This window comes from Mus caroli, chromosome 14, assembly GCF_900094665.2.
Source record: "Mus caroli chromosome 14, CAROLI_EIJ_v1.1, whole genome shotgun sequence".
NCBI classification, from domain to species: Eukaryota; Metazoa; Chordata; class Mammalia; order Rodentia; family Muridae; genus Mus; species Mus caroli.
The window spans coordinates 21,594,579-21,611,510 of record NC_034583.1 but is presented as its reverse complement, the minus strand read 5'-3'; the positions used below and the strand labels follow the sequence as shown (position 1 = coordinate 21,611,510).

The 16,932-nt window shown below is 43.1% G+C and overlaps 1 protein-coding gene across 2 annotated transcripts in view; it reads left to right on the top strand.

Annotated features, from left to right (window-relative positions):
- Nucleotides 1–16,932, top strand: part of Cacna2d3 (calcium voltage-gated channel auxiliary subunit alpha2delta 3) — an 810,117-nt gene that overhangs the window by 427,629 nt on the left and 365,556 nt on the right. For both annotated transcript variants that reach the window (XM_021181598.1, XM_029469011.1), the window contains exon 11: nt 2,242–2,355. In XM_021181598.1, the coding sequence (XP_021037257.1) occupies nt 2,242–2,355 (114 nt within the window). The remainder of the gene's footprint in view (nt 1–2,241; nt 2,356–16,932) is intronic.

Genomic DNA, 16,932 nt, shown 5'->3' with positions numbered 1-16,932 from the left:
AATGGGAATGGGTGGGTAGGGAAGTGGGGGGCGCTATGGGGGACTTTTGGGATAGTATTGGAAATGTAATTGAGGAAAATATGTAATAAATATATTAAAAAAAAAAGAATGGTCTTTATCTTTTTATATTATTATTCACTTTATATCTGATCACAGCCCCCTCTCTCCTCTCTTCTTGGTCCCACCCTTACAAATTTCTCCCCCCCCCATTGTCTCCTCCTCTTCATCCCAGCACATCTGTTCCCTGTTATCATCTTGGTCTCATTTGAGCAGCAGTCTTCGTTTTTGGTGATCTTGGGACCTCCCATTTGGCTTTGCTTCTCACAGATCCATACCACTTCTTTACACAGCTATACTAAAAGTCACTCCGGCAACTCAAGGACAATTGGAGAACATTCTCAGACGATAACAGTCACTATCTGCTCAGGAACTCCCCTATTATTGCTGAAAGCTATAGAGTGCAGACCATGCCAAATGTAGGTGTGCTGCTCTGCCCATGCTCACATGCCAACTGTTAGAAGTCCTTTCTCTATGGGCTACTTACTACCTCTCTGGACTTCAGCCTTCCTTGGTTCATGCTACTACCCTGGTACACAATGAGCATTTAATCTCTGTTATAACAACTACATAAAGATGTTGTTATTCTCATGTTACAAATGGAAAAATGGATGGTCAGGGAAGAGAACATCTCAGGAATACACCTGATTCTGGAGTAGAATTGAGGACTTTCCACTATATCATGATTTTCCATAGATGGTTGGCTTGCTCTGTCCTAATAAGGCCTCAGAGTGATTACTTCAATCTATCCATCCATCCTTCCATCCATCCATCCTTCTGCCCATCCATCTGTCTATCCACTCACACATACACACATACATACATACAGTTATTTATGGTAAACATATCAGACTTGTAAACAAATAAAGACTAGACATTATTATCTTCTATTTGAATGTCTTATTTGTTTCCTAGGTCACTATGGACCAAACAGAAAGGCTAAGGGTATTCTTCATTCTCTCCCAGTTTGGTCAAGACATTTGGGCATGTTTTATCCCCAGTAACACTCATGCTTTTGAGCAAATGAATAAGCAGGAGATTGTGGTGGAAGGAGTGTTTGCTGCTGAAGGTTAAAGACATATTATATATGTCAGTGCCTCAGCATTGCTGTGTAATTTGGGGGTTTTGAAGGACTTGGTGTTACCTTGACTTGCATTATTAATAGCATTCACTCCAGATATTTTTTCACCTCCACTTCATAGGAAGGATATACCACTCTGGTTATTATGTCTGCTCACTTTCAGGTCTTGTTCAGGAAGGCTGAGAGCTTTGTGTGTGGTACAGAGATCAAACTCAGAGCCTCACATATAGAAGGCAAGAAGTGATCTGCTACTGAGCCACAGCTCATGCTCTCATTCCCATTATGTATGTTACGTTTGTTTGTTTGTTTGTTTTGAGAACAGAGACTTAACCTGAAACCCAGGCTTACCTAGAAACATAGACCAAATGACCTTGAACTTGCTTCAATCCTCCTGTCCTTCTGTCTCCCAAGAGTTGGTATTTCAAGCATATCCTGTATCCCTGGCTATGAGTAGGAGCTTTTAAAATGTGTAAAGTTGGAATTTGCACACTAGCAAGTACAATCTGGGATTTCCAGCACATCACACATACTAACAGACTAATATAAAGCCTTTATGTATGTATTTTAAGCTCTTTGTTCAAGAAGAGTACTTAACCTTGCAATGTTCCTTATCGCTTTCCTAACTTGATTCTTGTCTAAAACCCATTTCGATTTCTAACATACAAAACATTCTGTATCTATTCAACTACCTCAGATTAGCCTCATTCAGATTTTGAAAGAGTTGTTACCTCTCTCATGGCCTGCTGCCCTTCTTAATGTACTCTAAGAAGTCCTTGGCTGACTCTGCAGTGGCTTTTTTTCAGCAGTGAGGGTGGTGTTTGGGGGTAGAAGAACGTAGGTAGACTACATGCACATGTTTTAGAATTTCCCTCCTTGCCTTGGTCTGAAGTTTGTTCCAACTTCTACAATTAATTGCAGTTTGTCATGCTCAGAGGACAAAGGTGACCCACGTGGAAAGTTCCTCCTGTGGGTTGCAATTGGCAGTATGCAATGAACTCTTGGGTTTTGAGAGGTTTTCTAAGCTCGAGACCATCTGCCCTGGAAGTCTTGTGGGTACACAGGCTCTCTGATGTGTGCTTTATTTTAAATATTTCTTCCCACAGTTCAACCACACTGGACAAGGAAGCATTTGCAGCCAGGCCATCATGCTCATAACCGATGGGGCAGTGGACACCTACGATACCATCTTTGCAAAATATAATTGGCCAGACCGAAAGGTGAGTTGATACCGACACCATCTGTGCGGTGGTGCCCATGGCCAGCTTTTGTTGCAACCTCCAGATCATCCACAGATAAGTATCCCATGTCGGCTTAATCTCATAATAACCCTTGGTTTCTCAGCCTGTGTTTGTGGGTTGACCAAAATCAAATACTATGGCTTCTGTAGATTTTGGAATGCATCCAGTTTTGGAGAGAATGGAGGAGCCTGTGAAGATACGTTTAACGTGTTGTGTGAAAAAGATCCATCCTCTTGTTGGGCAGTGTTTCCCATTAGTTTGTTTTCCTTGAATTCAGTGCTACCTGATGGGCCCTGAATGTGTAAAACATCAGGTTGACTGCAGTGACCTCGAAGCCATCTCCTCAAATATGCTTGCTTCCATAGGACTTTCCGCGGCTCACTCTACTTCTTCTCTCTGTTCCTGGGCACAGTTCTCTGCACTTGTCAAAGCTTATTTGTCTTCTGTTATAATTACTTCTTAGTTTCCAAGTAGAATCAATAAATTATATTTTTAACCTTTTGAACCCGTACATTAGGGCATCTATGACTGACGTCAATATTTTTTAGGAACCTAATGGTTTGGTTCCTCAAAGCTGGTAGCCAGTTTGATTTCCCTGGGGAAAGGCTTATGGATACTTGGACCCTATCCCACACCTATCTCTGGGAGTGTGTCTTCATAACCCATGTTTTTAAACACGTTCCACTAATGGGTACATGGCAATGAACTGGCTGTTGGGAGTCACTTATATGATAGGATTTCAGCTGGGAACAAAGTCAGGCAGAGCAGGTGCCCCTGGCATCTTCTTGCTCCCTGTTTTATCTTGACGGTTTATATAGGAACATGAGGCAGCCCAGGCCATGCCCACCTTCCTGTCTCTGTTTTGTATATTTGGTTTATAGGACATGAATTAACCTAACTAAGCACATTTGTCAGAAAGAAACAGAAGGAGGCCATACTTTCTGCCACGTCCAGAGAGCATGCGTATTGTGTGACTACAACAGGAAAGGTGGTTTCATCTTATGGTTGTCATTCGTGACCTATGCAGGTCTCTGATTCATGTAAGATCTTACTTCTTACCTAACCAGTAAATCTTGTGATGAAAGCTACATGTGTTCTGTACAGCACAGTTCCCTAAAGGGATTGTCTGGTACCTAACCTTGGGAATAGCCACCACCTCTGAAGCTAGGGGGAAACTGGCAGCTCTTGGTTTACTGGGTGTAGCTAGGATGCTGGCATGGAACCTGTAAGGATAGCCAGGAGTAAGTGTGACCCATAAGAGGCAAGGAGTTTAGAGCCTAACCCTCAAATGAGATGTAAGTTCCCTCTTGGAACTTACAAGAAATTAGATGCTAGTATCTAGGATCTAATTAGGGTGGTGTCTTTTCAGGACAGACAGAGATCATATTCACTTCTAATGAGCATATATTGTGTGTAGAGAGGAGAGGGATGGACATCCTGGTGTCCCTGTAGGACCCAGCACAGTAAGAGTTTGAATAAACAGTCTTGTAGCAACAGGACTTAAAGCAGCAGCTGAAAGTCCAGCAGCAGAAAGTGAGAGTAGGGTTGTAGATGTTTTACAGGCAAAATAGAAAGTTCACAGATGGCCTGACATCACACAGCATAGTGAAAGATGTTCTGTACCATTTGGGGACTAGGAAAAAAAAGAAGAAAGTGGTGGGCCTTTTATAAGCATCCCCATTTTTGAATATTGTCCATTATGTATGACATGTGCTGTTCTCTATAAATCTAACCCATTTGTGGATCATGGACAGATAGCAGTTTTTCAGAGATGTTGGCACTGAAACATTCTGACCTTGCTTATAAGGAGAGATAATGGCTAAAAGATGCAAAGCCCTAAGTCTTCAGATGAAATACAGATTTCTCATATCTTTTCCTAATGAGCAATCCTGACTGTCAGCCTGGCATTGTGATGATGTACTGTAGTGAGGGTCCTTTAAATGAAACAGCTTCTTCTCTTAGAAAATGTCAAGCTGGAGCAGAAATTATTTCTGTAGTAAGTAGGTCTTTTATTACTTGAAATTAATAGTGCACCTCTCCCTGCCCTTCAACCCCAGGGTGGTGAATTCCATGACATTCATATGCACATACAATCTCTGTTTTATGAACTTCCCCACGAGGGTACAAGTGATAAACTTACATAGCACCCCAATATGATTTAGCACCTCAGTAAAATAAGATGATGTGGAAGGTCTAAGCAGTCATCTTTCTCCATTATTTTGAACACTAGCTATTTAGTAAAGAGTTGTGTCTGACATGTAGTAATTGGCAATCTTTGAGACTATAAAAACAGGAAGTGCAGCCAGAAGAAAGAAAGATCATAAGAGTGGAACATGATTCCCATAAAACAGTAGTTCTCAGACCTAACTAAGCCCCAGCCCTACCTGAAGGGCTGTTTCCTATACAAGGCCAAACCCGACTCACTATGTGGGTGGGGCCTGAGAGTAAAGACGCCAAATAGGTCACTGAATGAAGTTGATGACATTGATGGAAACCCCACACATAAGAGATAGCTCAAGAATCGGAGTCTTCACCACTCCTGTCCTCCTCTTTAGCTGTGCAAGACTTGATCTCTTGGTACAATACACTAGACAGATATATTTCTTGCCCTATAGCCTGATAATCTGTCAATCACTGGTCAACACATACAGAAATGAACCCTAAACTTCAGACTCCCTAGGACTTGTCTTAAGGAGGTATACGTCCAGTTTTATACTTGCTTCTTTTTCTGTTGATATTTTTAAACACACACACATGTTTAGGGTTAGAAGATAGATATAGAGATAGATGGAGATAGAGATAGATAGAGATATATCCCCTATTTTGAACAATACTGCCAGGAAGAGCTTGCAAAGAAAGGTAAATTTCTGATTCCCACTGCTTTAGAGTTTATGCCCCATATAATCTCTTCACCTTCAGTGGGGCAGATCCAGTGACTTGTTTCTGACCAGTAGAATCTTATAATTGTGAGGTGTTTTTTTTTAATCCCATTTCAATTAATGTGGGTTAATCAAATGATGTTGTGAATGGTTTTTTTTTGTTTTTGTTTTTGTTTTTACCAAAAAATTCTTAAAAAGTTCTAGGCCTAGAGATTCTCTTTGCTGGCGTGATGAAGTAGGAGAACTCCAAGCACATGGGACCATAGGCAGCTGTTTGGACCCAAGGGACCACCAGCTGATACCCAGAAGAAAGCTGGGCCATCCATGTTAGCAGCACAAGAAAAGGAACCTCCTTACTAGTGTGAGTGAACTTGGCAGTGGATTCTTACCACACCAGGCTTTGGGATGAAAAAACAGCCCATTCTAAATCTCACCTGCAGCCTTTGGTAACAGTGGCAGCAGGGCTGTTTCCAGACTCCCAACCCCCAGAAGGGTGAGGTTAGAAATGTTTGTTGTTCTAAAACACTCTGCTTTGGATAATTTGTTATATAGCAAGAGAACACCAATCTAAGAAGCAAGGAGAAGATGGAAAACCACTTATCAGAACTACACTATACAACAACCCATGTTTACTGTCATAAAATAGCAGTGACTCATTACTTCATGTGACCCCTGGATTTTCTAACTTGCCATGTTTGTGCTGCTCATGGTGTCAGGGGAAGTCAGTAGAAAAGCCACATGTGGTGGGAGCTGCACCAATGGCCTCGGGACTTCCCACCATGGCCTCCCCCTCCTCTCAGTATCTAGTCTCCCAGAGCATCTTTGGGTCCATTCCTCAGTATAGTTAACTGGACTTCTGTGTAGCAGGGCAGCTGGGTTTTAAGGAAGAGAAGGCAGAAGAAAGGTGGGGGGAAGACTTGGGGAGCCCTTGTGATTGTCACTGATAAAAGCTGTTTAGTGCTCACCTAGACCCTCCTTGCTCAAGACAGCTGCCCAATAAACATCTTAGAGTACACTGGAGAGGAGAATACATTATTGGAGAAGCTGGGAAGGCAGCCTTATGACTGCCTACTCAATGTGTCCCTTGCCAGCATTTATTTCCAAGAGTGGAAGTGAGGAGCTATTTATTCATTTATGAGACACCATTTACTTTTGCTTAATACTCTTTGGTTAGTGGCTTAACACTAGCTCTTACACATTTGGAATAAAACATGAACTCCGCAACGTAAGCGATGCTTGTTCCAGGATCTGCTCAGAACCAATGCTGCATACATTTAAATTGGGAAAATGGCCACGTCTGCCACCATCATGCATCTGCTCTTCTAACTTATAGTGATTATTTCTTGTAACTTGTTAGTCCCCTGTAGTGCAAAAGATAGAGGGACCCTGATTGAACAGGTAAGAAGTGACAGGCTAAATGGGACACAGAAGGGATTGGCAGCTTAGCACCCGCAAGTTTAATATGACTTACTGCCTGCTTTGGCAGAGTATAGGGTATGGATAACATGTATGTTTTCAAGTCAAAACAAACAAAGAAATGAACAAAAAGTCAAACAAACAACAACAGTGTGTTGGGGAGATGTTTCAGCAAGTAAGAGTTTATTTTCAAACAATACTGGCTGTGTATGCTTGTCACCCCAGCAAATAGGAGAATGTCTGGGGAATAAGGCAAATAGAGCAAGACACCCGATGTCCTCCTTTGATTTCCCTTTGCACATGCCCTGGAATGAACACTTGTACACACATACATCACACACAAGCACACACACATATATACAGAAAGATAAGTAGAACTTACATAAAAATAAGAATACTTCATGACGAAAAGCATATGAGGATCACATTTCTGAGTCTGTAGGCAGGGTTATTTTAGTATGGGCATGCTCATTTGCTCCCATATGGCCTGTAGCCGATGCATGGGTTTGATTGTGACAGAAACTGACTGGACCATGGAGCTTGAAAAAACTAGTGCACAGTCCTTTAAGATTGCTTGCAAATACCTGCTCTGAAGGGTCTTCAGGGAAATTAGAGGAATCCTTGTGTAGCTGAGCATCATTGAGATTCCCTCAGCATGGCGTGCTACAGTGGATGCCTCTGAGAATGGTAGTGGCAGTCTGCACCTCCCTTTCCTGGGCTATTTTCTTCTTAGATAAACTACGAAGCCACAGAATAAAATGAATAGGAGTGAGACCATAAGTGGAACATGTATGCGTTTCCTAGCTAAAGATCTCACCCCAGGATGCTCAGGACCGTATAGGTTTTCAGCAGTGTGGTATATAAACCCAGGCCTTGTGCTAGAATTAGAACCTGGAAGGATGGTCATTACAACCATTACATAGGATGCCCCCCTTCTTTGGATTTCAATGGTCATATGTGTGGGTAAATGGCAGGAGACCATGGATCTCAGGTCAGTGGAGTAACAGAAAGAATATACTAGAAAGAATCAGATTTCATCTTTGACAAGACTTGGGAAACCAGAGATTGCCTTGTTGTTTTGGATTTTGTTAACAAAATGGCATTGTCTGGGTAGCTTATGAATAACAGTGACTTAAGCTTTGCAGTCTGAGAGCCTGGAAGTTCAGCACCAGGGTCCAGCATGAGTGGGAAGAGTTGGCTTTCAGTGTGGAGACTGCCATCTCAAATCCTCACATGGTACAGATCAGCAGGAGGATGCCAGTGAACTCTCTCATGGCTTTGAACGGGAATCCCACCCTACACCTTTCCCAAAAGTACTAAGCGTCTCCTTATGCTCCTAGAACCATCAGACCAGGAGCCAAGAATCCAACCCAAAAACTGGACAGATTCAAAAAGTTAGTTTGCAACCCTTCCCAAACATAAAGGGAGTAGTGTCCTCTAACCCTTGTTCCAAGGGAAGGACCGATCTGCTCATGAGCTGCCAAACTTCATTTGTCTTTTCGTTACCATTAGGGGTTGATATTTTGCTTGTATGTTAAATAGCAGATTACCCATTAACTTACTCTTGGTGTGGACAGAAGAACAATGCCTGGGTATTAAATGTGGATAATGACCCATCTTTCTTCTTGAATGTCATCGAGCAATCCATTCTCATAGGACTCTGGATGGAGCAATAGAAATGGTTCTGGAATTCTCTGTTAACTTCCTCTTCATTCCCCAGACCCTGGATTTCCTTCAATAAATAATCAGTTTTAACCTGATCCCTTGTGGCCTCAATTCTTAAGATGGCACTGATACCTGGAGACAAATTTTTACTGTGTGCAGAATGTTAGCCATTTTAAACCTTTCAGGTGCTACTGTATAAGATGAGAACACTGTCATTCTTTTTCTTTTCCTTTCTTTCTTTCTTTCTTTTTTTTTTTTTTGAAGACACTGAGGCACCAAGAGTCCACATAATTGATTTGAGTTCCACAGTAAGCAATTGATGGTGTTGGTCAGTGGCTCCTTAGACTAAGCTTGATCCTTAAGGAACATGCAGCTATCTTGAGGAAAAGGCAAAGTGAAATGACCAGCTCCACACTGTGCTTATTCTGTGGCATCAGGACAGTAAGTGTGTCATTTGTCCTCACTGACCCCAGATGCTAAACAATTTGCAGGACAGCAGGACTCTGGGGTACTGGAACCCCAGGATTGTAGGCAAGAACAAAAGAGGAAAAAATCACTTGGCCTTGGTACAATCTGTGCTTATCTGTGTGCTTAAATGTGATCCTTCTTCAGAAGGGAAGTCAAAGGCCAGTGATGGGCCACTTGTGTGCATTTTGCTGTTCTGTTATCTCAAGAACAGATTGGGAGGTGGGAGCTTCCACCCAGCTCCTTTAGGAGCTTCTGAAGAGGCTAGGGGATGTAGGTCAGGGTGACTGCTTTTCTATCTTGCACAGGCCCTATGTTTATTCCTTACACCAAAAAAGAAAGAAAACAAGGAAAGGAAGAGAGGGAGGGAGAGGGAGAGAGAGAGAGAGAAATTGATTGATTCTGTTGGGGCTCAGGGTACCTAGAGGATCCTTGGTGACCTGGTGGAGACCACCGGAAGGGAGCTGAAGCCAGTTTTAGAATGCAGTAAAGGGGAGACTTTGATTTCAGAAGGACCCCAGGATATGTCTTCCAAGCACTTCAGAAGCATTGTTGAAATCACCTAAGCTTAAAGCTGATGCTCCCTAGACCTCTAAAGAGACTGCATGGGGGCTTGCCCACACAGGACTGCTTCCCTTGCTGAAGTCTGCCTTGTCCTATGGCATTCAGGACCATCAAAGGCTTAGCTCTGCCTCAGAGCCCCTCAGGAGGTTTGTAAAGCTCACTGTCCCCACATCCCATCTTTCCACGAAGGCTACAGTACTCTGGGGGAGCACAGCTTCTGAGCAAAGCTATTGCTAATTTCTTTTATTTTAATTTTTTATTATTTTATTTTTTTAAATTAGATCATTTCCCTCTTCTTCCATTCCCCTCCCCACCCCCAAATCTCACTTGCTCTTTTATAAAACAGCATGGCCTCTTTTTTTCTTTAATTGTTGGTGTATACTCCTAAGTATAGGAGTACAACTTGCTAAGTATGTGTAATATTATTCATATGTATGTCTTCATGGCTGACTATTTGGTACTGGATAACCAATTGGTGTGTTCCCTCTGTGATAGACTATTTCTTCTGCTCCCAGCGTTCCTTAGTTGCCAGAAGTTCTTTCTGTAGAATGGACAGCCCACATCCACATTAGAATGTCTACTGTTGTCCTTGTTCAGATCCGTTTTAGGCAGTTCTGTTGCTGTGACACTGGGCATAGCTTGTGACATTCCCTGGAGGCACAAATCTTACAGAAAACTCTGTGTTCCTTTGGCTCTTATGATCATCTTGCCACCCCTTCCTCAATGAACCTCCCTATGAGTAAAGGAGTGTTATAGATGCTGTGTTATAGATGTATCCATTGGGACTGGGCTCTACAACTCTGCATTTTGATTGGTTGTGGTTTTCTGTAAGGTCTCTATCTGCTGCAAAGTTTTCTTGATGCAAGGTAAGGACTATACTTGTCTTTGGGTGTAAGGACAAATATTTAGAATGTAGTAGGGATTATGCTGGTTTAGTAAAATGGCAGTTTTTGGTTCTCCTTCAAGATCTATGACTTCACTAACACTGAGTAGTTGGTGAAGTTTCCGGTACCAGGCTTGAGCCCCCTCTTGTTGAGCTGTAGGTTATCTCTAAAGGGTTAATTTGCTTTTTTAGAAACTCAGTCTTCCAATAATAAAGAGCCATTTGGAAGGAATTTTTTGTTTTTTCTTTTTCTTTCTAATTTCCATTATTTCCATGCCTGGGTTTCACCTTTCTTTGAGCAGATTAAAAGGAGATAGGATTTTTCAAAAAATCACAGACAACCCAAGGAGTTAAGATCATTGTGTGTGTGTGTGTGTGTGTGTGTGTGTGTGTGTAAATAGTCCTCATAATCACCTCTACACTAGCTGTGTCTGTATCCAATAGGAACAGATTACTGTGGGACCGAGAGGGACTATTGGCAAAGGGACAGATGAAAGAAGGTGTGGGTGTCAGTTCAGCATACAGTAACTATTTACTGGAGTCTCTTGTGCCTCAGGGTCTTCTAATGGAGCTCAGAAGTATGAGGTTGATACAAACCTTTAAATAACTCACAGAAAACTGAAGCAGACCACAAATAACACTTGAAATTTTGTAAATCTGCCGAACAAGACAAATATCACTCCAGGATGGAGAGAGGCAGGGTGGCCACCCTTGTAGATGGACCAGGAAGGAAAACCTCTAGTGGGGATCCTGGGTAACTGTAAGGAGCCATGAAGTAGGGCCAGAAAAATCTGGGCATTGTCCAGTGAAAAGTGCATGGTTGGAGCTGGGAGTCACAAGGACTGTGCCATGCAAGAGGCTGTCAGGGCCACAGGCACTAACATCTCTGAGCTTCAGTGGGTTTATCAAAAAAGCTGGGCTGCTTCCTTTTTACAAAAGTAGCGGTGAGGGTGCTATGGAGGATTGTGAACAGGAAATACACATGAACTTACAGCTCTGAGTTCTGTGACAGCTAGGAGACAAAGACTAGAGTTACATGCAGTTTGGGGGAGGGGGACATCATTGCCAGCTTTCATCAACCTTAGTGAGTGGCAGGAGTCAAGGTGCTACATCCTATTTTTCATGAATGCTTCAGAAGGCTGCTCTCTCTCATTGATGTTTTACCTCAAGGCTCTGTTGAGATGATCTCTCTTTCCCCTGCCCTTCCTTCTACTTCCCCGACTGCAGCCACACTGTGGTCTGGAAGTTTGGGGTGAGTATATGTCTCTGTTGTGTTTTTTCAAGGGTGATAAATCTTAAAGCTGTCTCAAAAAAGTATCCGGAGCATTCATTACTTGTGGTCAGTCAACAGAATGACAAGAAACGCATTTGCTGTCACCACAGCACACATACGGGCCTTCCTCACAGCTGAAGGCAAAGTCGAAATGGTTCATTGTCTCGCCGCTTATTTTTAATTACTTCTGCTGGTATTAGACTTCTTGTGACTCCAGCAAGAAGAACATGACAAGACATGTTAGGAAAGAGACTCACTGAGGTGTGGCTGTGACAAGTCATTGAAAGAATCCCTAGGACTCCAGGGCTCCAGGCAGCCGGGTGGCACTTTTCTGCTGCCTCAGCTGCTGTGTCTCTTCCTGGGCTTGTTGGCCTTGGCTTCCACCCAGGTACTGCTGTCTTCCAAAAGCATATGAAGGTAGTGTACATTCCCACCAGGTGACTCCACCATCTTGCAGTGAGGGACTATCTGAGTAGCCTCTACCCACTGTGCTAGGAAAGTCTTAACCCCTCTGCTTACTGTACCTCATTGTCCAATGTTTTGCTTTGCCCTGTGTGAAACTCTCATATTGAGACCCCTTCTTTTTTATTTATTTATTATTTTTAAAACAAGGTCTTATTATGTAGCCCTGGCCAGCCTAGACTCTGATTGAAAGTCTTATTTAACAAGTGAAATATTTTGTTTCAGATTCCAATGTAATGCCTGATTCTCATAGGATCTTACCCTCTCTATTAGACAGTAACCTATGGCCTTTGCCCTGTCCCTGTGGTACCTTGGAGTCACTAAGACATTGATAAATGAGGGCTTATAAGAATGGTTGTTGGGTTCCTCTGGCTGTAGCCAGAGCCCTGCTCTCTGAGTACTGTTTTTCTGAGTGTTAGCCACATTTTGAGAGTGATGAGGGTGTTAGTGACCTGCCATGACTCAGTGAAGAGCATCTTTCCAAGCTGGAACTTGATGAGAAAGAAGTTCCATGAGAAGAACTGGACCCTTACTTGGACCAGTTATATCTGATGCAGGAAGGACCTGTGGGAATGGGTTCCTGACTCTCAGAGAAGGAAACAGTGAAGTTAGGTTGCAGCTTTTTGGAAAAAGATGGCTGATTTGAGTTTGATTCTGCCAGTATTGGGAAAACCTCCACCTAGTATCATCACTGCTGGTGGAATAAAAACTGTCCCTGCCCAGGGGAAGCAGCCTTGTTGGAAGGGAAGGCATTGGGAACAAGGGCCACTGTACTTTCCTTTCTGTTGCTGTGATAATCACAGAGACCAAAACAGCTCAGGAAAGGAAAGGTTTGTTTGACTTATACATCCAGGTTATAGTCTATTATTGAGAGAAATTAAGGCAGGAACTCAAGACAGGCTTCTTACTATTTTGTATAATACTACTTCAAAATCAACCTCAGTGCCAAGAAGTACAGAATCAATTATGTAGGGCAATGGTTGCTATCTGCCTTGCAGATTAGCTTATACTCACCTAGTTTGCATATACAGTTCATGACCACCTGCCTGGGGTTGGTATCACCCAAGTTAGGCTCAACCCTCCCACATTAATAACAATTAGTGTCCAAGACAATACCCTACAGACCAACAGGCCAATATGGTCTGGTTAATTCCTCTGTTGAGACTTCCTTCTCAGGTGAGTGTAGACCAGTGATTCTCAACCTTCCTAATGTTGTGACCCTTTAATACAGTTCCTTATGTTGTGGTGACCCACAAATGTTTAATTATTATCATTACTACTTCATAACTGTAATTTTGCTACTCTTATGAATCATAATGTAAGTATCTGATATGTAGGATATCTGATAGGTGACCTCCCTGGGAAAGGCTTGTTAGACCCCCAAATGGGTTGTGACCCTCAGGTTGAGAACTGCTACTCTAGACTGTGTCATGTTAACAGCTAAAGCCAACTAGGGTACCCATCAGGAAGCCAATGGGAAGGATAACTTCCCCATCCTTCCTACATTTGTAGAGCCTACCTGTGCTGGTCAAGACCCTGGCCAGGAACAGTTGGCAGAGCAGAAGTCTTGTCTGCAGAGTCTTGAACCAGCCTTATAAAGCACTGCTGAGATGTGTTCATTTATTAGCTGGTACATCCAATGATAATTGAAACCTGTCAATAAGTTCTGTGTCCTTTGACCATCACTGATAGTATTTTTTTTCCTCTTGGACTAGAGGGTAAGGCACTTAGGTGGGATGGGGACAGAGAAATACTACCTAATGGAATGAGGTAATGTCTGCATGCTAACATTTTTCTCCATCTTGAATTGGGCTAATTCCCCCACCATGCAATGTTGCCAAGAATCAAACAGGATCGTGTGCTAAACCTGGAAAGGGAGCTTCTATGCACCTGCATCCTCCTTCTAGAAAGTAGGAAACTGCCAAGGCTCCCTGAAACAAACTTGTCAGGCCCTATCTTGTATGTTCATTGTTATATCCCATGAACTATTGCTGCCTTCTTTATTGAACCACTCAAGGAGGAACAGGACCGGGAGGACACAGTCCTCATCCCCCAGCCTGCTCTCAATGACATGCCTAATGTGGGGAGTGACTGGTCACATGCTTGGTGACTAGTTAGTAAGCCCCCCTCCCCCACATCATTCACACCTTCACTAAGTTGCAACCCAAACCCCTCCCCACTTTGCTGAGGGATGCCTCCTTTGTGGCCTGTTCTCCATGCAGTAGCCAGAGAGACATTTTCTTTTTAAAATTCCCAGGTTTAGGTCTAATTGATATACTATAACCAGCACGTGACTGATACATGCAATTGGCATATTTGGGTATTTGTACATTCTCATCTTGACTACAGTCTAGGCAAAAAGCAAACATATCTATCACCACCAGAGCTCTCATGGCACATCTCCTCTCTCCGATGTGTACCACACCACATATCTCCAGCAGCCCTCAAGAGCTCATCCTTTGCTATTTCTTCAAGTGCGTGTATGTGTGTGTGTGTGTGCATGCATGAGTGTAGGGGGCTAGTCTTGCCTGCCATAGTATGTGTGTAGAGATAATGTGACAACTATTGGGGGTTTGTTCTCCTTTTCCAACATGTGGGGCCTGAGGATTGAACTTGGGTCATCAGACTTGGCTGCAAGCCTCATCACCTGCTAAGCCACCTTGCTGGCCTTTGGAACTTCCTCATATGATTTCTTTTGAACAACTCATCCCTCTCTACCACACCTTACCAGGCGTGGGTCTCAGTCTACAGCCTCTTTTGATAGATTCCTTGACTCTCATTGGATCATGTGAGAGAGAACATGCAGTATTTGAACTTGGGTGATTTGTTTGATTAGCTTGTTGTCTCCCAGGTCCATGTGTATTGTGGAAGATGCAGCAGCATCCTCTTGAGATGCATGATACATTGTCTTTCTCCATTCATTTACCAGTAGACATAGTTTTCATATACTGGTCACTGTGAATAATGTTGTAATGTACATAGAAGGACATCAATCTTTTAGAAATCTTGATTTCAATTCTTTTGATTCTATTCCCAGAAATGGGATTGCTGTCCATGAGTGGGTTTGTTTTTATTTCCAAATACCTTCCAAACTATTTTCTGTTAGGAATGTATCAGGTCACACCCTATCACTGCATTGGGGTTCCCTTTTCTTGCGAGCTCTTGTTATATCATCGAATAACAAGGGTGATATGGAGGGCCTTGAGTGTCACTTCTCCCTGAGATGGCAGTGCTGAGCATCTTTTCAGACACTATGTCATTCATATGTCTCCTCTAGGATACTGTCTATACAAGTCCTTTGTTCTTTTCTTAATCAGGTTGCTTTTGCGTTTATTTTGCTATTGAGTTGACAGATCTCTTTATGTATTTGGTGAATTAGCCCCATATTGGACATGCAGTCTGGATGCAGTTTATTTACAGTTTGGATTTGTCTTGACAAAGCATGATGAGCAACAAAACCACCACAACAAAACTAGATAAGTGGGGCTCCATCAAACTGAACAGGATCCATGCAGCATAGGAAACGCCCAACAGAATGCAAAGCCCATGGGATAGGATGGTCTTCTGGAAACTTGAAACAGATGGTGCCCTTGATCTTCCCGCAGGACCTCCATTGGTGGCTCTCTCTGGTCCATGAAGACCAGATCCCATTCTTCTCAGCTGCTGCCCCAGTGCTGTGTGCCCTCTGGTTAACTCTCTACTCCCAGCTACTCTGGGACATGCATATCTCCTATTTCTTCTGCTTGTCCCTTGTCCCTAGCTTCTGCACTGACCCTCTTTTTAAGTTCTCACAGCCTGTCTTACATGCCCCTTTTCTGATTTTCCTGCCAAATACATGACTGAGGTTGCCCTAATCTTCCTTACAGGTTTCCCTTTCTGTGCCTCACTTCTCATCTTAAACAGAGAAAGACCTGGGACAGTGAGTTGTGCTTGTCAATCTCATCCATGAGAAGCAGAATGCTCTGAGATTAGGGCATGTCTGCTATGCCCATCACATGAGCAGCATGTTACCTGGCATGTATCACATGTCTTGGGGCCTTCCTGGATGCTAGCCAACCACTCACAGAGCCCTGAGCAAGCATTACTTTGCTGTTCCTGGCAGGATGCTGTTGATAATGATATGGGTAGTGTACTCCTTTAGAGCTAAAGAAACAAAGTTAAAGAACTTTCCAACCACCAGGCAAGTTCCAGAACTCACCTGCAAAGCCTATATCTGTGGCCTAGTCCCTAGTACCTCCTGCTGGTCTGAGAGCCCTGGGTGGACAGAAAGCACTGCCTGCCTAGTACTCCTCTTTGTTTGAGCTCTCTTGGGGTAGAGACATGTAGGGAGTACCCAGGGACTCACTAAGAGTCTCACAATGTCTCCTGTTCTAGATGGAGGTGAATTTGCTTTTATAAAGCTTACTGTGGTAGGAAGATGTGACTTTCCATAGGAATGTCATTCTACAGTGCTTTGAATTTCTCCATAGCACTGATTCAACAGCGACCAGTATCTGGCACTGTTCTCTCTGGAGTGTTTGTCTTCTCCAAAAGACAATGCAGTTTCTGGGGGTTTTCCCCTAAGTTTTGAACTGGTAAAATGCCCTACACACAGTAAGTACTTGGCAAACACTTGTGAATAGTGGAAGAATAACTGGATTTAGGTCAAGGCAAGCTTTTCACCTCTGCCTGTGAGTCATGGACTATACTGCTTACTAATGCTGTGTGTACCAAGGGTATGGTTTACTCTTTAAACTTGATCCTAGAATTCCAACAGGAAGGATCCTCAATCCCTGAACCTGGCATAATCTTTGCACAGTACAAGGTCTTCAGCACTGATGGAACATTAGCTTAGTTAGCTTTTTCTGTCTCTGTCTCTGTGTCTCTCCTCCTCCTTCTCCTTCTCCTTCTCCTTCTCCTTCTCCTTCTCCTTCTCCTTCTCCTTCTCCTTCTCCTTCTCCTTCTCCTTC